At 43.0% G+C, this 22632-nt stretch overlaps 1 protein-coding gene across 2 annotated transcripts in view; it reads right to left on the bottom strand.

The window, feature by feature from the left end:
• Positions 1–22632, bottom strand: part of dis3l (DIS3 like exosome 3'-5' exoribonuclease) — a 34407-nt gene that overhangs the window by 2657 nt on the left and 9118 nt on the right. The window contains exons 6-17 of one of the 2 annotated variants that reach the window (XM_040002158.1): positions 21333–21411; positions 21050–21223; positions 17260–17429; positions 16565–16726; positions 8334–8581; positions 6211–6303; positions 5840–6128; positions 3144–3379; positions 1806–1960; positions 1452–1630; positions 1219–1364; positions 381–552 (exon numbers count right to left, since the gene is read on the bottom strand). In XM_040002158.1, coding sequence (XP_039858092.1) covers positions 381–552; positions 1219–1364; positions 1452–1630; positions 1806–1960; positions 3144–3379; positions 5840–6128; positions 6211–6303; positions 8334–8581; positions 16565–16726; positions 17260–17429; positions 21050–21223; positions 21333–21411 — 2103 coding nt within the window. Of the gene's footprint in view, positions 1–380; positions 553–1218; positions 1365–1451; positions 1631–1805; positions 1961–3143; positions 3380–5839; positions 6129–6210; positions 6304–8333; positions 8582–16564; positions 16727–17259; positions 17430–20394; positions 20514–21049; positions 21224–21332; positions 21412–22632 lie in introns of those variants that run through there. The other variant, XM_040002159.1, reaches the window with a different exon arrangement.

Raw genomic sequence — 22632 nt, 5'->3', positions numbered from 1 at the left:
GTAGAAACGCCACAGATTGGAAGCATTACATTTCTTGTCTTGGAGGAGAGCCCCCCCCACACACACTTATGTTTTTGTTTTCATATAATATTTAAAAACAATAAACTGAATAACTTTAAATGATTTATTTTCAGGAATGAGTTTCGTCTCATTCATCTTACTGACGTTTTGTTACCTTGAGATTAGCTAACAAAGCAGCAACCACACAACACTTTATCACAACTAGATCATAAAAAGTCTCTTAATGTTGGACCACAAAAGATCCAGCAGTCGTATGAACCTGTGATTCATACACACATATATATTTGGAGTCGTCGCCTTTAGGCGTTGCATTGCTGGAAACCTTCTAAAATGATTGATTCGTGTCTTCTGTGACTTACGGTGATGTGGTCAAACAGTTTGAAGGTGGAGGTGCCACAGCTGGAGGTGGTGGTAATGCGGTCCGGGTATTTTCGCACAGTGCCACCCTGCCAATCACAGCTGCCGTCCTGTCCCGCTACCACCACCAGGCCCTCTTTGTTCTTCAGATACACAGGCCCCTTCGCACCATACCTGTGAACAACATGGCTGTGGTCAGAGGCAGCCTTACTTACTCAGTGATATTACTCAACCTGCTTTGTGCCCTGTGATTTTAATCATTACATGGATTCTACAGCCTTCTCAAAATGACCACAGGTTACATTTTAATAAACTGTTAATATTGCATATCCCTGTACAAACACCACAAGCATGGAGAACACTGATGTTATTAAATTACACTTTCCTTGCAATAAACAAGCAGCAACCTCCAGAGGTTAGCTAAGCTAACGTAGAAGTGCCACAAACACAAGGCTGGCTCCAAAGCACCGTCCCTCCCCACAGACTCAACTTCAGCAGTGCAATTAACTTATTTAAAGCCTGGTACAGAAACGATTTGGGGTTTTAGCTGATTTTCCCTGCTCACAATAAATGTTTAAGCAATTAGTTTAGTAAATTTATACAATTTAAAACTCGTTTTGAGGTTTTTTAAGAGAAAATAAAACTAGCGTGTATACTGTTAAATATACATTGATTAGCGTGCAATTACATCTTCCAACAAATTCATTCATTGTCATAAACTTTGAATTCGTCTATTAAAAATACACGAGTGGTTGGCCATCTGTGAGCTGTTGTACAGCTCCATCAAACAAAGGAAAAGAAGAAGACTGCAGAACAAAACACAGGACTGAAGGTTCTTACTCTGGGATAAACACCAAGACACCGTTGTCTCGAATGGAGTAGACAACAGCGTCAGCCACACAGCACGGGTCTGTCTGAGGGTCTCGTTCTCTGAAAAACAGACACTGAAACAGTGCTGTGGATCGCATTTGGGCTGCCTGTGCTGCCTGCAAATGAAACACAGACGTCAGCACAGCTTCTGTTAATAGAGTAAGAGATGAATCATTGAAAAACACAAACAAAACACCCCTGACCCTGTTCTTGCTGTTGACATGGTGAGCCATTTCCTCCACTTCTTTGTTACTGGCTGGTGCTTTACCAGATACTACGCCCCTCTGCATGTGCAGGGCTGCGGTAAGAAGGCGGTGCACGACAATGTCTGCGTACCGACGGATGGGTGAGGTAAAGTGTGTGTAGCGATCCAGAGCCAGACCTACGACAACGAAGCAAATATCAGCACGTTAGCCTTCTTTTTAGTTCTCAGTCGAATAATTCTTCACAAACAACAGACGTTGGACAAGTGTGTGCAGACGTGTGATGGATGGACTGACCCACAGTCACACTGAAACTCTAGTGGAGCCCATAAAAGCTGCGCAGAGGTATCGTACCATAATGGTAGTATTGGTCTTGAGGATGAGCACCAGTGGAGAAGTACAGAGCCTGTGACATAGCAGTGGTGGCCATCATTCTGAACAACCTGTTCACCAAGGGGTCCTGTGGGTCCACAGCTCGGTCCAGTGAGGCAGCTAAAGCCTTGTTGGACCTGAAGGAACAGAGCCAGAAACCAGGGATGAGTGAGGCCTCTCATCTCAGCAGTCAGCGACACGTAGCTACTTGCATCACCATGTCTCTTGTCCTGGGACCGGTTCTGCTGTTGGTTTAACCCCCCCACAATCCTCCAACCGCACATTCATATTTTGTTTTCAAACTCCATTGCAGTTCATTCCACGCCTCAGATCCTCAGACCTTTTGTAAACAGTTAAACAAATAAAAGTTAACTGTAATAGATTACAGGTTGTAATTAAATAAATCCCTGCCTCTTTTAAAAAACAGAAAAACAAACCATCTTTAATTATTTGACGTAGAGTTGTTTGTTTTGTTCCCGTGTGAGAATATTCAACACTGCTCTCTGTGCAAAACGGGTTGAAAAGCATAAACAGCTGTGGGATCCTGTTTGTCCGGGATTTGAACCGGGGAACAAACTGCGGCAGGATCAGCGTTGTGCCGAGGTCGGTATCACCGACAGAATGTGTTCCCCCTGCGTGGCGAGCGTTCGCTGGGCACGGAGTGTGGATCCAGGTTACGCCGCCTCCATTACAAACAGTCAGACGTGGAAGTAGTGATGTTTTAGTTTTGTAAAAAAGTGAAACCTGAGTGTCGTTACATTACCAGTCAGTTTAAGGGTTACAACAGAAAATGAAGTATTTATTGTCCTCACGTGGTATCAGACGGGATTATTTTAACAAACGAAGGACATTTTGCCTGATAATTATATTTATCCTGTAACTTTACTGTGTAAAGAGCTAAAACCTCCAAAGTTTCAGGAGTAGATAGTCGTTATAAGAAGTGTCTGTGAACTGAAAATCAAGAATGTGGGATCCTGTTGTCCGTGATTTGGACAGCCCAGCGTGTGCTCCCGACGCAGGGGAAACTAATTCTGTCGGGGAGGCCGACCTTGCCACGACAACTGTTGTGAAGCTGAAGCCAAAGGCGAGATATGCTTCATCATATGTTCTAGTCTTTGGCTTGGAAGCATATTTGGCTTCAACCTCAACCTGAGCTGAAGGAACATGTCTTCTTCTTGTCTGACTGCTCATGTGACACCTCAGTGTGTCCCCGTGTTATCAAACATTTCAGGTTCACACACTTGTGTGTCTGAACATGATGTGCATTGGACTACAATATGCATTTCCTCAGTTTCTATACTGAACAGTCAAAAACATTACCTGGTGTCAATGGTGAAACCTTTGGCCTTTGCAGTGTCCACCAGCTGGCTGAATAGCTCCTGTTGTGGTGGTGGGTGACGCCTTAGAAGGGCCTGGTTGGGGAAAGCTTCCTGGATCTTGCGGGCCACCCAGTGGTTGGCGTAAATCATGCACTCTGCCACGGTCTCATGGACCTCCAGGGGCTGACGAGGGACCAGGGCCGTAATGTTCCTCTCCTCATCCAGCTGGGCACCCACCTGAAAAGGGAAAATGCTTCTAACGTGACTTCAATGAAAAAGAATATGAAAATGCATCAGTGGGCCACATTTTACTACAGTTTACTTTAACTCAGTTGAACATGCACCATTCCACAGGAACAAATGCTGCACGGAGAACCAAATGTGAATGAATCTCAACCTGAAAACAGTCTACTGTCTTTCCTACGTTCAGCTCTCTATCATACCAGTAAGAACACATATCCCTAACAGGCACACAGCTCTGCTCATGGGCACAGAAACGCCACCGATCTGCTGTTCATGCTTTTTGTTTATAGTGGACAGCCAATCAGAAGAGAGTTAGCTCAAAGGAAATGTGCCTTAAAGAGAGAACAAAACTTTTCTCAGACTAAGGATGAACTGAGGGGACCCAAAGCACTTCAGCAGGAACCAAAAGAAGCCAGAAAGTTTGGATTTGAACACAGTTTTGGCCGTTTTATATAACAGATCAAGATGAAACATCTGTTGTCCTTATCCTTCAGGACAACAGATGTTTCACCAGCGGTCAATAATCCAGCTTTGTCAAGATAAGAACTTGATTTTTGGGTGGCAGCTCAATCATTAAACATACTTTTAGAAATATATTGGTTTTTCCACTATCCCAGAAGCAACCCGAGAGAATCATTTTTACTCCATATCAATATTCTGTGTGCGTACAGCCATAACAGGAATGCAATAACTGAATAATAAATAAATCCAAGACATCCTATTAGAGAGCATCTTATAGAACAACAGGAATTGTCCATATGAGGTTTTAACAGATGGCCAACCAGCCGCTGTAAATAAATGGCTGTGATCTAATGTGAAAACTGTCAGTGGTTTCACAGTGGAGTGCTTGGTTTCTTTACTCCAATATTCTCACTGAAATGACTTTCTGATAAAATGTTTTCTGCTGAGGAACGTGTTCTGCTTAGACGCCCGATTTTAAAAATAACGTCTCTATTAGACCGTACTATAATTTATTATCAATGAAAAGAAATATACGGTATCCATCTGTAAATCTGACGCCTAATTCTGTAAATAACACAGCAAAAAAAACAAACTAAACATAAAGACCTGGAAGACTCCTGCGTCTAAATTCATTCAGTTATTGTACTGAGTCCTAAACATCTTAGAAATATGGTATCTAAGCAGATTCTTACTCTGGATGGCATTACCTTGGCCTCCAGTAACTCTGTGAGGAACCTTGGAGTCATTTTTGACCAGGAAATGTCCTTCAACGCACATATTAAACAAATATGTAAGACTGCTGTCTTCCATTTGCACAACATCTCTAAAGTTAGAAATATCCTGTCTCGGAGTGATGCTGAAAAACTAGTTCATGCATTTATTACTTCCAGGCTGGACGACTGTAATTCATTATTATCAGGATGTCCTAAAAACTCCCTGAAAAGCCTTCAGCTAATCCAAAATGCTGCAGCAAGAGTCCTGACAGGGACTAGAAAGAGAGCAGATTTCTCCTGTTTTGGCTTCCCTTCATTGGCTTCCTGTTAAATCCAGAATTCAAAATCCTGCTCCTCACATACAAGGTCTTAAATAATCAGGCCCCATCTTATCTTAATGACCTTGTAGTACCATATCACCCTATTAGAGCACTTCGCTCTCGCTCTGCAGGCCTACTTGTTGTTCCTAGAGTATTTAAAAGTAGAATGGGAGGCAGAGCCTTCAGTTTTCAGGCCCCTCTTCTGTGGAACCAGCTTCCAGTTTGGATTCAGGAGACAGACACTATCTCTACTTTTAAGATTAGGCTTCAAACTTTCCTTTTTGCTAAAGCATATAGTTAGGGCTGGACCAGGTGACCCTGAATCCTCCCTTAGTTATGCTGCAATAGACGTAGGCTGCCGGGGGATTCCCATGATGACGCCGAACATCATCACCTCTTTGTCATCATTATCACTGACTACATGTTTATAGACCAATCTCCATTTAATCATTAGTTATCATTAATCCCTGGCCCTTTTCCACAGGGTGTCTTTGACCTGATGTCCTCCCCTCGGCTGTATGAAGTGTCTTGTGGTGACTGATACTGAATTTTCTAACCATGATGTCATCTGACAAAATGACCAAACACAGAGGTTAAGTCAAACTTTCACTTAGACAGAAGCTTAGAAGGGAGAATCTTCTGCAGCTGAAATGTGCGAGAAAGATAGTGGTTCCAGTTTTTAACGTGCAGAATGGATTTCTCTCCACTGAAGCTATGTGCACGGTTTACTTTGTTTGTTTGATTCACTTAAGATTCATTGAATCATTTTGTGTCGTATGTTAGACGCCAGTAATGACGATGTGTTAGGGTTAGACACTCAGCTATAACATGCTTACGCTTTCAATTAAGAACATGAACCTTAAATGTTTGCAGTCTTTATTTATATAGTCTTACTGTTAAGTACACACATTACCAAAACACACAAAATACTCTATAAAGATACAAGGAACCAATCATACCTCCACTCCTTCCAGCTCCAGCGCTCCTCCTCTGTCCCTCTTTGCCCGAAGATGTCTGGCTACATGTGTGAGCATCTCAAGTGCCTCAGTGAGTTGAGCTAGCTTAGAACCCTTTTCCTGAGGACCCAGGTTGGCCAGTTCCGCTACCTCAACCTGTTCTCCGTTGAGGAGCGCCTGAGCCAGCTCGTAGTGGAGCTGATAGGAGGAGCGGATGAGTGTACGACCATACCAGACCTCTTGGACTTCAAGGGATTCTGCGTCAAGCTCCCAAAGCACGCTCATTGCATACCTGAATTTGAAAGTGTCAGTTACACAACTAGCATGCATTTTAAGCATATGAAAATGAAACGTGTGATGGGAAGTCTACTAACCTGTCAGCACCTCCCAGCAGTGAGCAAAGGTCTGCGCTGAGAATAGCAGGCAGCATGTCGTACCTGCGGTCTGCCAGGTAGTAGGTTGTAGCCCTTAAGAAGTGACATAATAAATATAAAAAGGCAATGAGATCAAAGCAGCAGCTTTATCATCTTCTTTCTAATCAAAAGTGAGACATAATTTGAAAATAAGTACTAAATATTCAGAGTTTGTTCCACCTTTGTCATTTTCATCCTTCTGTTTATTAATAAGTCAGGAAGGATGAAATAAATAAGCAAAATGTTTTTCTTATGATTTAATAAATATTCCCCATTTTCTGAAATAGAATTTAAGGCTTCAAACCACAATCATGAGATTTTAATTTACTTCTTTAAAGTGTGGAGGCGAGTTGGACAGGTGGGTGATCTGCACGCTGCTTTGTGGACAGCTATGAAACGTAAAATGGAATTTTAGAGTAAGTCAGAGAGAAAGCAGAGGACCAAAAAAAAAATCACAACATAAAAAATATATAGTAAGATTTCAGTATTATTTTATAAGTGCACGTTGTTAACAGTCTACACGCTAGTTTCTCTCCTCACTCGGCTCTCAATCATCTTCTGTACATGCTGCTGCTGCTGCTGCCTTTAAAACACTACATGCACTTCATGGACCTTCTTACTAATTTATCTGCAGACTACGCTCACCAGCCTTTATCAGATACATTTTATTAGCACTGGGTTAGACACTCTGCCTTCTGAACACTCCTTTCTTCACTTCCAGGACTCAACAAGGTGCTGAAAGAATTCCGTAGAGATTTTGGATTATAGCGAGATTACACCGAGATGACAGCAGAATGCATTTGCTGCAGATGTGTCGGCCGTTCAGCTGTGATACAAATTGTTTTGGGCTGCTTCCCTGTCACATGGTGTCATCGCTGCATGTTCCCAGGAAGGAAAATTTGTGGAGATCAAGTGCAAGCATTACTTTTGCAGCCCCGACCTTCACTTCATTTACTGCAGATATTTTAAACTCAGTTTTATTCATTTGTACAATACAGCACAAAATAAATAAATAAATCAGAACATGTGCATATATCTGTACATAAACACAGATGAATATCTTCTTGTTCTATTACTGTGGTTCAACTGTCTTGCATCATCATCCTCTTTATCAATAAGATGCACTGAAAGCCAATTATAGACAAACCATTAACATCAGGTACTCAAGGTCTGGAAAAAACCTTTGCCATCATGTGACCTCCGGTGTTTTCCTGACACCCTTAACTGTACAAAGGGGATCTGAAAACAAATGATGTGTGACACACTGTTCTTTACTTCTACCACTCAGTAGAATAAAACTAATTTAGTTGTAAGCGGACTCATTTTTCCTTTTTTTGCTGCATGACCTTCTGGTTGAATGTTGTGTACAAGTATGGCTGCCATGTCCCGTAGTAATATATGTTTATGAAGGCCACAGTGAAAATCATTAAGGCTTTCCCACAGCGGGAAACATTCCCCTGTCCTGTTAATGGCATCGTAGTCAAAATGAGCACAAGTTCTTCATAACAACATGGACCACCGTGTTCTGTGTGTAGCAGTTCTCTACTGTGAGAACCCCAACCAGCTTTTAGCACGACCAGCATTCGTCCATTCACACACATATTCATACAGCGCGTTAGTCTATACCTTTAAGCATTTTCTCTCACATGCACACTCACGCTAATGGATGCATCCAGGGAAATTTGGGGGTTAAGTATTTTGTGCAAGGTGACTTTAACATGAAGCCCGAAGGCACCAGGGATTGAACCAACAACGTGCTGACCATTGGTTCAATTCCTGGTGCCAGTGATACTTTCAAAGCCATCATGGACCCTGTGAAGTCCGTCTACATGTGATTAAATGATAGACATTTAAGGCTTAATGCTTCACATCAGACACGAGCCTTATTTAAGGTGGCCCTCTGTGTTATTTATAATTGCGCTACAAGGCATGCTACTGATGCAACATTAATTCAGGCAACAACTTTCTTGCCTCTTTGTACTTCTGAAAGCTCCTCTGAACACTTATGCAAGATGCTGTAAGGTAGCTTTTCTTTTATCCTTTATCCCACCTACTCTACCCAACCACTCCAACCAGTTCCTCACCTTGAACGTGCCTCCAAGTCTGTGAGCGAGCCCTCTTTGACAAAGTGAGTGACATCAGCAATGTGAACTCCCAGCTCCAGCCTTCTGTTGGGGAGCTTGCGTACAGACAGCGTGTCGTCTACATCTTCACAGCCGCGTGGATCGATGCTGAACACCAGGCGACTGTCCCTAAGATCCCGCCGCTCTGCCACCTCAGAGGGGTCTACCGTCCACGGCTTCTCCAGAGAGTTGACCGGCATCTCTCTCAGCTGATGGCAGACGGACAGGCACAGCTAAACAGCCGCATAGTCTTTTGAACTTTTCACATTTTGTCACATTTTGTTATGATTCTATACAAAACATTAACAATAATAATAATAATAATAATAATAATACATTTTATTTAAAAGCGCCTTTCAAAACACTCAAGGACACTTTACACAAAGACAAAGCAAAACAGTGTTTTACTTTCAGTTGCTCCCTTGTCACAAGGGGTCACCACACCGGATAGCTCAGCATCTTTTGATATGGCAGAGTTTTATACCAGATGCCCTTCCAGGCACAACCCTGATTTGTATCTCCGGCTGCAATCGAACCAGTGACATTTTGCCTGCCAAGCCAGTGTGTAAACCACTGATGAAAAAAGGAAAGAATGAACTATTCCACATATTTAATGATTCTTTAATATTTTGTTGATTTGAGCAATATTGCCATCTTTAAAACCTTTGGTTACTATGGTAACTCTCTGATAACCAAGCAACCAAGCACTCTCTGATGTGACCAATCACAGAAGCTCTACTGCCACCCCCTTTATACAGTTGTGGTCAAAAGTTTACATACACTTGTGAAGAATATAATATAATGGCTCTACCGAGTGTCCTGTTATTTCTAAAACTCTGATTTTTCTCTGATAGAGTGATTGGAACAGATACTTTGTCACAAAAAACATTCATGAAGTTTGGTTCTTTTATGACTTTATTATGGGTTAACAGAAAAAAGTGATCACATCTGCTGGGTCAAAAATATACATACAGCAGTGCTAAATATTTGGTTACATGTCCTTTAGCCATTTTCACTTCAATTAGGCGCTTTTGGTAGCCATCCACAAGCTTCTGGCAAGCTTCTGGTTGAATCTTTGACCACTCCTCTTGACAGAATTGGTGCAGTTCAGTTAAATTTGATGGCTTTCTGACATGGACTTGTTTCTTCAGCATTGTCCACATGTTTTCAATGGGGTTTAAGTCAGGACTTTGGGAAGGCCATTCTAAAACCCTTATTCTAGCCTGATTTACCCATTCTTTTACCACTTTTGATGTGTGTTTGGGGTCACTGTCCTGTTGGAACACCCAACTGTGCCCAAGACCCAACCTGTGTGCTGATGATTTTAGGTTATGTTGAAGAATGTGAAGGTAATTCTCCTTCTTCATTATCCCATTTACTCTCTGTAAAGCACCAGTTCCATTGGCAGCAAAACAGCCCCACAGCATAATACTCCCACCACCATGCTTGATTGTAGGCATGGTGTTCTTGGGGTTGAAGGCCTCACCTTTTCTCCTCCAAACATATCGCTGGGCATTGTGGCCAAAAAGCTCGATTTTTGTTTCGTCTGACCACAGAACTTTCCTCCAGAAGGTCTTATCTTTGTCCATGTGATCAGCAGCAAACTTCAGTCGAGCCTTAAGGTGCCGCTTTTGGAGCAAGGGCTTCCTTCTTAGACGGCAGCCTCTCAGTCCATGGAGATGCAAAACACGTTTGACTGTGGATAACGACACCTGTGTTTCAGCAGCTTCTAATTCTTGGCAGATCTGCTTTTTGGTGATTCTTGGTTGACTCTTCACCCTCCTGACCACTTTTCTCTCAGCAGCAGGTGATAGCTTGCGTTTTCTTCCTGATCTTGGCAATGACGAAACAGTGCCATGCACTTTATACTTACAAACAATTGTTTGCACTGTTGCTCTTGGGACATGCAGCTGCTTTGAAATGGCCCCAAGTGACTTTCCTGACTTGTTCAAGTCAAGAATTTGCTTTTTCAGATCCATGCTGAGCTCCTTTGACTTTCCCATTGTAGCGTTTATGGGCGTTTGTATCCAATGAGCCCTATTTAACTGGCCTAAGAGAAGTCACCAGCTGTCGTCACTCATAATCACTCACAAGAAGTTAAGAGGCCATGCTATGAAGCTCAGTTCACTGACAACTTTCTAAGTCACCAAAATTGCTAATTCATGTTGCTGTATGTATATTTTTGACACAGCAAATGTGATGGAACAGAGTTAGGAATGGGTACCGGCAATGTTCCCTCGAAGCTGCGCGTGTGCACAATTGCGCACTGCTGGCACGGCCTCTGCGCACAGAAAATCTGCATTGCGCACAAAAAAAAAAAAAAAAAAAAATCTAACCTGAATTGAAATTAAAATCAATACTTTAACAATTCTGTTTTGCAGTGTTAGTCAGTGAGTGACTGGCTGCTCTCGTATGGGATCCAGCCAGTAATGCGATTCACATTCGTATATATGCAGCTAATAAATGAGTTTGATAGGCTCTTGTGTGCCGACACCGGTGTTTTAGCTAGCAAAGCGGCGTGGCGACCTTTAGTGTGTGTCAGAACAATGAGGCGACTGCTGAATGTTACAGGTGTTACAGCAGTGATACATCTGCTGTTGTCAGGCCTGCAGGTATCAGGCTGTTGTTCTCCTTTATCTCATAGTGGACAGAAATTATTTTTGGAGTGGCACAAATAATTTGTGTGGCATCAGATTTGATGCAATTTGATGATTGTTCTCTAAATAATTTGAAATGTTTATTTAAAAAACCGCCTAGGCTGCAGTTTTAGGTAAACAGCTGCAAAAACCGTTGTTGTTTGCATAACTCAGTTACTTTTTTGAAGAAGTAACTATATAATTAATTGCCCAACATTGGTCATTATATCCTGTATTTTGCAGACAAAGAGTTACAGACTCTCTCCCAGACCACAGACTCATAATACAAGTCAGAGCTTTATAAAAAGAAATAAATTGTGTTTTCAAAATTGGGGTTTAAGTTATTTTTATTTCCAATAGTGTTAACATACTGCACAGGTCATGAACAAGATTTGTTTTTAATTTCCATTGTAAGTGGACTAAAGCAGTTAATCAAAAGTAGTCTAACTAATGCTGTAATTTGATTATTTTAATAAACCATGTAACTTGGATGGATTCAATGCTGGTGTGACCACAGTGCACACGTCTGCTGTTGCTCACAGTGGTCCAAGGGACGCTCAGGGAGTTTGTGCGTTCGCTCAGACACATGAAAAATTAGAGGGAACATTGGGTACCGGTAGAGCTGGGCGATAGAACGATAACGATTTGTATCGCGATATAACTTTTTCTCGATAGAAAAATTAAACTATCGCGATAGACCTCGCCGCTCTTGTCCTCTTAAAAAAAAAGAAAAGAAAAAGAACAGCCAATCCAAATTAAGTAGCGCAGAGCCGAACCAATCACAGCCGCAGCGTCACGTCACGTGACTTGTTACGTACAGCACAAGTGCCAAGCCGCACATGTGTATTTGTTTGGGAAGCAGCCAGCCACCGTACCGCCCGGGTAATGGAGGAAATGAGTGCGCCGACTAGAAAAATCAACCGAGCGTGACCGAAGGGAAAACAGATGATGGTTCCAATGCCGGAGAGATTGTCGAACGGAAGAGCCATAGAAGTTCCGTAGTGTGAAGGTATTTCGGCTATTTCAAGTCTGACAAAAACAGAGTAGCGTTCACTGTAAATTGTGCCGAAAGCAAGTCTGGAAATACAATAAACTGGTGCATGCGCTACGTCCACACGTACCCGGGTATTTTTGAAAACGCAGATTTTTCTATGCGTTTGCACCTTTCGTCCACACGTAAACGGCGTTTTCGGTCACTGAAAACGAAATTTTTAAAAACTCCGGCCAGGGTGGATATTTTTGAAAACTCCGTTTTTGCATTTACGTGTGGACGAGAAAAACGGAGAAAACGCAGCGTCAAAGGTGTGCGCATTTTTTGACGTCACACTGTGCGCCACGTTATTGTTTCGGTGAAATGAATTTCTACAATACTGTTACTGTTAATTCTACTCTCTGCAGTGTTTAAATGCTTACATATACACACAGTTACTGTCCCTCCACACATACCACTCGCTTCTGCTTCTATGCCCCAGCTTTGTTTACTTTTTCCCACCGAGGCTTCTAGACTTCTGATTGGCCAACATTTCTGCACGGTTAGGAATCTAGCGCCACCTGCTGCTTTGGCATGTTTATAGCAGCGTTTTCCTTCATTTCTGCCTTTATGTGTGGACGGGATTATTTTTTAAAACGAAAACGGAAAATCTCCGTTTTCAAAAATACCCGTGTACGTGTGGACGTAGCCTCAGTCTCTGACTGGGAGCGCTGATTCGTCATTTGGCTTTTGTCAGACTAGTAACTGTTAAAACTGTTTGAAAAGCTCAGCTATACAACAAGGACAGATTGAGAATTTCCTTTTAGTTCTCAGTTTATTTGATATTGACAAAAGTTAGTCAATTTTGTCTGTTCTTCTGTAAAACAAACTAAGATTTATTTTTAGAATTAATATTTTGTTTCTAAGTGGAATTGACAGATTAGTCTGTTTTGTTTGTTCTATTTTGAAACTTAAACGCTTTAGCGGCTGCCTTTTGTGTAGTTTGCAATATTTGCCTTTATTTATCTGAAAAAGTCTCGTGTTCCTTAAGTACGTCTACCCTGTTGAACTTATTATGGGAAATAAATATTTAAATAAAAACAAGCTGCTGATTATTTCACATTTTACTTGTGAGCAACGGCACATTTAAATCTTACAAATATAGTTATTTGGCTTATATCGTGATAGATATCGTTATCGCCTGAAATGAAAAAAACATATCGTGATATGAAAAAATCTTATATCGCCCAGCTCTAGGTACCGGTATACCGGATACTGGTGGCTTTTTTTTTTTTCTTGAGATGTCATACACTTTGGATTCTAGCCAATCATTTTACCTTTCCGAGGATAGTAGGCGGGCCCAGGTACGTACGTTCTTTTAGAGCAGAGCTACAGATTAAAAATGCCCAAGGCGAAGCGGTCAAAAGTCTTGCTGTACTTCACAGCAAAAGATTCAAACTCAGCAGCAACAAGTGCTTTAAGCTGATACTGTGATACTGTCAAAGGAGGTAACACCTCAAATCTGATGAAACACCTGGCGACGCATAGCGTTTTTTTAAAAGCAGAGAAATGCACCGTATTTGATAGCTTGCTGCGAGACCTCACACCGAGCACATCTACTGCGGGTGTGGTGCCTGTTATTGGACCCGGAGTTAGCAACATCCCCCAAAAACCCGAAGAGGAGAGTCCTGGCCCCTAGCCCTGCCAGTGTAGCAGACGGATGATGATGCAGCAGCAGCTGTTCTTCTCTGCGTGAGTAGCTTCATGTTGTTCGTGTGTAATTTACGTTGAGTAGGCTAACCACGTTATTACATTAATGCATGTAAGGTGAACTAGCAAACATCATCATAGCTACATGCGGCTATCTTCTTGTTTGATAGAGTGATACCATACATGCCCTGTAGCTGCAGAAAAAGCTAACACTGTTATCTTTTTACAAAAAAAAAAAAAAAAAAAAACAGCTAAACATAAGAGGTTTTTGGACAAAGTTTGTGTTCTCCATTCTTTAAGCAATTTAATTCAATTTTATTTATATAGCGCCAAATCACAACAAAAGCCGCCTCAAGGCACTTCATAGATACAGAGAAAAACCCAACAATCATATAACCCCCTATGAGCAAGCACTTTGGCGACAATGGGAAGGAAAAACTCCCTTTTAACAGGAAGAAACCTCCGGCAGAACCAGGCTCAGGGAGGGGCGGGGCCATCTGCTGCGACCGGTTGGGGTGAGAGAAGGAAGCAACGGTTAGAGCAACGGTTAGAGCACCATTTAAGCACCGGCACCGTTTCAAAAGTACCGGTTTGGCACCGGTATCGAATAAAACCTAAACGATACCCATCCCTAAACAGAGTATAGATAAGGAATCTCTCAAATACTTCATAAAATGAGCATGTAGAAAGTAATCTAGCATTCTGAATGTTCACAATGACTCTCAGAGAGAGACCTGCTTCATTTTAAATCAGCCACTCGTGCGCCACGCCCAGAGTGCTGACCATTTGGGATGTGGAAGAAAAAAATCACGCCAAGTCAATGTTCAAAGGCAATGGTCATGGCCAGTAGTGGAACAGAAAAGCTAGTTCTGCCATCAATGGCCTGATGGGCCAGTATGGGATCTATAAAAATGAGAGACAGCTACTCCTCCCTCACCCTACTCAGTATCACTGGTATGAGGTTGAGAAGGGGAAAATGCATACAGGTGCCCTTATCAAGCAGGTGGCCAATGTCCTGAAAGAGCTTAGCCAAGTAAGCTACCACATTAAGGGTTATTATGGACCGAGCTGTCAACTTGCAAACCTTTTGGTCATATAAGTCTGTGAAGGTTCTCAGTCATCCAGGTCATCGTAGTCTAAGGAGCTTGGAAAGAAAAGCGTCTGGACTTCTTTAAGTTCCTTGAAGACGTTTCACCTCTCATCCGAGAAGCTTCTTCAGGTCTAGGAGTAACTGGTGGAAAGAAAGGCTGTTGGCTCTTTTAAGGGACAGTACCTAACCACTGGTACAGATATGTTGATTACACATGGGTCAAAATCAAAACCCAGGAAGTGGAATCCTTCACTGTTTACATCAACGCTGTGGATAAAAACAAAGTTCACCAGGGAAGACACAAAGGATAACAGTATGCCATTCCTGGACTTTGCCGTGCGCATTAAAGAGAACGGAAACCTCAACATGAAGTTTACTGGAAGCCCACACACACGGACCAGTACCTCCTCTTTGACTCCCATCACCCTCTGGAACACAAACTTGGAGTAATCAGGACCCTACACCACCGGGCAGAACATGTTCCCTCTAAGCCTGAAGGAAAAAAGAGGGAACACACACATGTAAAGGAAGCTCTTAAAATGAGCGGTTATGCACAGAAAAGAAGATCAGACACCAGCGAGGGAGGATAAGAAAGACAGATGCAACAACATTGTCATCCCCTATGTAGCCGGTGTATCAGAAAAACTCTCCAAGCATGACATCCCAGTGTACTTTAGGCCCAGCAACACACTCAGGCAGAAACTGGTTCATCCCAAAGACAAAACTCCAAAACACAAACTTAACAATGTGGTAAATGCTGTACAGTGCAGCAAGGAATGCTCAGACCTCTACATTGGAGAGACCAAACAGCCACTTCACAAGCGCATGGCACAACACAGAAGAGCCACCTCCACAGGACAAGACTCAGCTGTCAGAAGACATAGTTTGAAAGAGAAGTAAAAGAGGCCATCTGTGTACACTGTGAGCGACCATCTTTGAACAGAGGCTTACGACACCAACTGTCTGCCATCTATAATCCAGTTTTGAGATCCCTTCCCAGACGCCTCCACTCACATCCTGGGCCATCTGATCTCAGGAAATCACATGATAGGGTGGGGCTAGGATTCACAGTGGGTTCACCCGAATACTTGGCTCGTGTGATTAGGTAGAGGATCATTAGGGGGTCCATCTCTCCTGGGGGACACTCCCATAGGGCTTAAAATCTGGGACTCTGCACCAGTTTCTCCTAGAACTGAAGAAGCCTCTCAGATGAAAGGTGAAACATCTTCAAGAAACTTAAAGTCCAGACGCTTTTTTTCCCCAAGCTCCTTAGCCTTTTGGCATATGGAGCTGCTAGGGTTCTTTCACTGCTTGGTGATTCGGTAATAATGTTTTAATAATGTCCAGCTGTTTTTGGACAATTCTGAAGCTTATTAATCCTTAACAATCAAAAACCTACATCCAAAGTACAACCAGAGCTGGGAATTAGTAACAAAAACATCTTTTCTGAATTTACTTTACTAGAATCCTGCAAGTTTTATCACACAGGATGAAGCAAATTACTCACCAAAGTATTTCCAAACTGTGTAGATGGATATTTGCCACCGTTTGCGTCAATTATGGTTGAATTTAACTGTTTAATTGTAATTTATAGACATAGTTTTTAAAGACATTTTCGTTTTTAAAAAAAAAAAATCATATTTTATCATAATATTTATATTCACAATAATTGCTGATGGGTTCACAACAGCTAAATACGAAAGGTGAAACATACTATATAGGCTTGTGGAATTTGCCTTTTAGAGATGTAAAAACTTGAATTTATCTCTAACGTAGGTGCTCTCACCTGTGCGTCTGAGAAAGGAAGAATATGGATGCAGTTCTCTAGGAGGATGGTCTGGACCTCAGTCTCAAGCTCTCCAGCTCGACCCAAAACCCGTACACTATGGCCGTTGGGATAGAATGACGTGCTTTCCCATGAATCAATGCGCACCACAACTCTGTGGTCCTAGGTGAGGATGAGAAGACAGGGATAGAAATGAGACAGCACTTAGTAAACACTGGTCACACTATGAGACAAAAGCATAATGCTATAGTAACACTAGAGACTGGAGCGCAAACGAGATCGGTGTTGCTACGTGCAATGAATTTGCAATATTGTTGGCTTTGAAATGCTTCTTTGGAAGATGGGGACTAATTCTGCAACTGCTCTCAGTCAGTTACTTTTATTTAAAGGGTGCAAAACACCAATCGAACGGTGATAAGATGGTCTGGAGATAGAGTCCTGCTTTTCAAGGCAATCACCTTGAAAGCGTTCATCCAGAGGTTGACAGTGTTGTATTCTCAACCTTTGATCGACCAGTTGGTTGCCGTAACTACTTGTAATTGATCGCTGAATGCAAAATATTCACTGCAATCACTGGAAAAGCAGCTTTTTTTCTTTGTTACAAGGCAGGTGCCGTCCTATTTTTACTCATGTGACTAAGCCATAATGTACATCATGAAAACAAAATCAACCTATAGATGTAAGTCAAGTCAGACCTGCAGAGCTTCAGCCTGTTGAGTACTGATGCGGATTTTAGGAATACGCTGGTCCCAAGGTATGGTCAGTATCCGCTGGGAATTCCTGCTCTGGGACTGAATCCCATCCCTAGTGGGGAAAGTTACCACGTAGTCTCTCCAGTTCCTCTGCAGGATCCCTACAATACGACCTGTGGGGTTAAATGTCAGACATCAGTACAGAGAGACATTTATGGAGTAAGTGAGGATGGACTCGATGATTGCAGTGTAGAACTGCATCATCGTCCGTGTTGGCAGGTTGAATTTCTTCAGCTGCCTCAGGAAGTACATCCTCTGCTGGGCTTTCTTGATGACGGAGGTGACGGAGGCTCCCACTTCAGGTCCTGGGTGATGGTGGTACCCAGGAAGCGGAATGAGTCCACAGAGGTGATGGGGGTGTCAGTCAGGATGATGGGGGGGAGTGGGGCTGTGTGCTTCCTGAAGTCCACAATAATCTCCACTGGGCATTCAGCACCAGGTTGTTGTGGCTGCACCAGGACACCAGACGTTCAACCTCCCTCCTGTAGGCAGACTCATCCCCGTCCGAGATGAGTCCAATAGCGGTGGTGTCATCTGCAAACTTGATTAGCTTGACAGACTGGTGGGTGGAGGTGCAGCAGTTGGCGTACAGGGAGAAGAGCAGAGGAGAAAGAACACAGCCCTGAGGGGAGCCGGTGCTGATCCAGGGTAACACCAAGGTATTCCCAGGTCAGCTGAGAAATATAATCTCTTCAGCATATCCTGGGTCTGCCCCAGGGCATCCTTCCAGTGGAACATGCCTGGAACACCTCACTCAGGAGGCATCCTTGCCGAATGCCCGCACCACCTCAACTGGCTCCTTTCGATTTGGAGGACAGAAATCCCACTTTCTCCCCTTGTATCTCCAATCTTGTTCTTTCGGTCACTAACCAGAGCTCGTGACCATAGGTGAATGTAAGGATGTAGATCGACTGGCAAATCGAGAGCTTCGCTTTTATGTTCAGCTCTCTTTTCAACACGACAGACCAGGACAGCATCCACATCACTGCAGCGTTTAAATATCTGGTGAACAAGCAGCAACTTGTCCATGCCCTGGAGTGGGCACTCCACCCTTTTCCAGCTAAGGACCATGACCTCAGACTTGGGGGTGCTTATTTTCATTCCCACTGCTTCATACTCTGCTGTAAACCACTCCAGTGCAAGGTGGAGGCCACCACCTGGTGAAGCCAAGAGAACCACATCATCTGTGAAAAGCAGAGACAAGATTCTGAGAGTGGAAGCCTTCCGCCATCTTTCTATGCCTAGAAATTCTGTCCATAAAAGTTATAAACAGAATTGGTGACAAAGGTCAGCCCTGGCAGGGTCCAACATCCCACTGTGAACGAGTCCGAGCTCTTGCAACGAATGACCAAATGGCTCATAGCAACGAGCCAGACACTCCATACTCACACACTGCATACACCTCCCAAGAGTGTGCAATGTAGTAATCAAAGCAAAGGGTGGCTATTTTGAAGAATCTAAAATATAAAACATGTTTTGAGTTATTTGACACTTTTATTGTTTACTACATAATTACATATGTGTTCATTCATAGTTTTGATGCCTTCAGTGAGAATCTACTATGTAGAAGTACCAGGCCATGACAGAAAAACCACTAAAAAAGGTGTGTCCACACTTTTCACACGCTTCAGGTGTGCTTAGTGAATACCTCAGGCACCAGAAACCCAAGAAACAGGAGCAAGAAGAGGAACCATCATGGGAGGACAGGATCCTGCACAGTACCACCAACAGATAAAAGAACTAGCTCACATCAAGAAATCCTACCAGTGGCTGGACTGGACTGAAATAGAGCACAGAGGCACTAATCATGGCAGCACATGAAGCCATAAGTACAAGATCCATAGAGGCTGGGGTCTACCAGACCAGCCAGTCAAGACCCCAGATACAAGCGTAAAGATGCCCCTGAGACAATCCAGCACATAACAACAGGGTGCAAGATGCTAGCAGACATACATGGAACGCCATAACTAAGTGGCCGGCATAGTATAAAGGGAATATCTGTGCCGAGTATAACCTGGAAGTCCTGAGGTCAAAACGGGAGACGCCCCTTAGTGTGGTGGAGAATGACCGAGCTAAGATGCTTCGGGGCTTCCAGATACAGACGGACAAAATGGTGAAGGCTAACCGGACATAGTGGTGGTGGACAAACAGAAGAAAGACGGCTGTAGTGACAGATTTAGCAATCATCAGGAACATCAGGACGAAGGAACATGAGAAGCTAGAGTACCAAGGGCTCAGAGAAGAGCTTGAGAAGATGTGGAGGTGACGGTAACAGTGGTCCCAGTGGTAACCTGAGCACTCGGTGCGGTGACTCCCAAGCTAGGCGAGTGGCTCCAGCAGATCCCGGGAACAACATCTGAGATCTCTGTCCAGGAGAGCGCAGTCCTGGGAACAGCAGAGATGCTGCGCAGGACCCTCAAGCTCCCAGGCCTCTGGTAGAGGACCCGAGCTTGAAGGATAGACCGCCCGCAGGGGGGGAAGTTTTTTGTCCTTAGGACCTCGTGTGTAAAAATAATAACAATAAGAAGGGTTAACAATGGTCAACTGCCTCCAGTTAGATTCAAATTTATTTTATGTGTTGCATATTTTTTATGTAAAAACACAGTGTGTTCCCATTAGCCAAATTAAAAGTGTGACAAGCTAAAACAGTATTTTTGCACCTGAACTACCCCTCCCTGTTCTAGGTCTGCCACAGCTGAAAAGATTATTGATTATTTGTGCGAGTGCACGTGTATAGTTGCAGGAGTGTTCCTTGCCTTTTGAATACTGGGCCCTGAGTTGTGTGCTTAATTAATTAGTGTTTTTCTTTCTTTCTCTCTTTTGTCATTTGCGAGGTTAAACTGGCAAACTTACGGGGCCCCGTCTGTCTCTGTTCTGTTGTGTTTGGTAAAGGGAACTGTATGTTAGTGGAAGCTCAGGATGCGTTCCCTGCCATTTGTGTCTCCTAGACTTAAAACTTTCTTTTGTATTGGACAAAAGAAAAAGGTGTCAGACATAAAAAAAATTCTACAGAAGATGAACAATATCTGCCATGTCATTAAAAAGCAGGAAAAAAACAGCAAAGACGTGACACAGAACCTGAGAGATGCATTTGGCCCTTGAGTTGTTCGACGAAACTTCATCATTATTTGAATCTCTGGAAATGTGGCTGTCAAGAAGCTATTCTCTGACGAATGGAACCATGAAGAAGAGGTTCAGTTATTACCAGAACTGTAATAAAAATCAGTAGCAACCTTAAAAAAAAGTTTAATTGTGAATGCCTGTCCAGAAAATAGCTTCCAAATGTTATTTCACCCAAATATGTTCTTATAATGTTGCTTCATGCAGGTGATATAAACAAGAACGGTGAATTTTCTACTCTCCCGGAGCACTCAAACATGCCACATTCACCCAATCACCCCATTCACACAAGCACTTCCTTCTATGCGTTTAAGTGCTTACTAAGCAACATTCACACTCACTATACTCCAATGGATGCATCAGAGAGCAACTTGGGGTTAGTATCTTTCCCAAAGATACTTGGCATGCAGACTCGGGGAGCCACGGATCGAACCATTAATGTAAAGTCAATATTACTGACTTTATATATCAAGATGCTTCATTGTTTTCATTACTTATTTGTGAGATATCCTGAACATATTTTAGGCAAATCAGACAGAAAATATAATACACAAAATATCATTAAATACAAATATAAATCAAATGTGAATGAATGGAGTACAAACATTCCCACCTGTTGGCAGAGGTGTACTCTCATTGGCCTCTCCAGTTTTTTCATCCCCATCAGTCAGGGCTGTGTCCCTCCCTCTCCACTCGTTCTTGGGCAACAACTCCACCACAACCTCGTCCCCATGCACCGCTCTGTTTCGATTTTTTCGACCATACACAAGCACATCCCAAGTCAGATCTAAGATGGATAGGGAGGGTCAAAGTCGGGAGAAGAGATCAGAAACGTTTAGCAAATATAAGTTTAATGTGTCTGTTCCACCTGTTTTGAAAATGTAAGGCGTTTTCACCTGTGCTCTTGGTTGAGAAGTTCTTCGGCCTGACGAAAGCCTCGTTCTGTGCCCGATGCTTGTTAACATTCAGTGTACCCTAGTAAAAAGGAATGAAACAACACATTTACTCTTCTGCCACTGAGGTTGTGTTAAACAATCTGGTGAAAAACTCCACTGCCTTCTCTTTGTGACATCTCCATACCTGCTCAGGTACAGTTGGGGAAATAATTATCACTGCTGAATTTGTAGGTTTCCTCAGTTACAAAGAAAGAACAATTATTCATGTTATTTCTTTAATGTTAGTTTCATTTAATGGAGAGCAATAGAATATCAACCAAAAACCTAGAATCAAAAAAACATTAAATAAAAGCCATAAGGTGGCTTGCAGGTCCCTGAGTGAAGTATTTGATCCCCTACAACCCAGCCAGAAGTTTGGCTTCAGATTGGCTGTGCGCTCTTTGTACACAAAATACAACCAATCAGTCAATTACAGACACTGCTGATCCCAACACGTTCTTCCATTACAACCTCTTCACCAATGTTGGAGTCGTTACCTGAAAAAGTTATGTATTGCACATTGCTCATTACTTTTCTTAACATAAGGCAGTACATGGATGGTCCGAAGGCAGTTTGGACCACAGCCTTCAAGAACCCCACTGGTAACATACTACTCCACTTGTCTGTGAAGGTTCTCAGTCATCCAGGTCATCGTAGTCAAAGGAGCTTGCAAAGAAAAGCGTCTGGACTTCTTTAAGTTGCTTGAAGATGTTTCACCTCTCATCCGAGAAGCTTCTTCAGTTCTAAGGTCAAATGGTGGAGAGTCCCAGATTTAAACCTAGTGGGAGTTTCCCCCCACAGAGGGACAAAAGGACCCCCTGATGATCCTCTAATCGCCTGAGCCAAGGTGTGAAACTGGGTGTGGGTCCCAATCAGCCAGAGTTTCGGGTGAGCTCATTGTGAAACCTGGCCCCACCTTATCATGTGATTTCCTGAGGTCAGATGGCCCAGGATGTGAGTGGGCGTTAAGGCGTCTGGGGAGGATCTCAAAACTGGATTATAGATGGCAGAGAGTTGGTGTCGTAAACCCCGCCTCTGTTCAAAGATGGTCGCTCACAGTGGACATAGATGCTTCTTTCACTCCTCTTTCAAACCATCTGTCCTCTCTGTCCAAAATGTGAACATTGGCATCCTCGAAAGAGTGACCTTTGACCTTTAGACGCAGATGTCCATCTGCATCGGGAAACTCTTTCTCCCCATCGTCACCCTCTGACTACTCCACTTGATACCAAGAAAAGTCTTACCACTGGCAACAAAGGTC

This window comes from Simochromis diagramma, unplaced genomic scaffold (assembly GCF_900408965.1).
Source record: "Simochromis diagramma unplaced genomic scaffold, fSimDia1.1 OVJJ01000430.1, whole genome shotgun sequence".
Lineage (NCBI taxonomy): Eukaryota > Metazoa > Chordata > Actinopteri > Cichliformes > Cichlidae > Simochromis > Simochromis diagramma.
The sequence above is the reverse complement of the archived record's forward strand: the minus strand, read 5'-3'. Positions and strand labels throughout refer to the sequence as shown.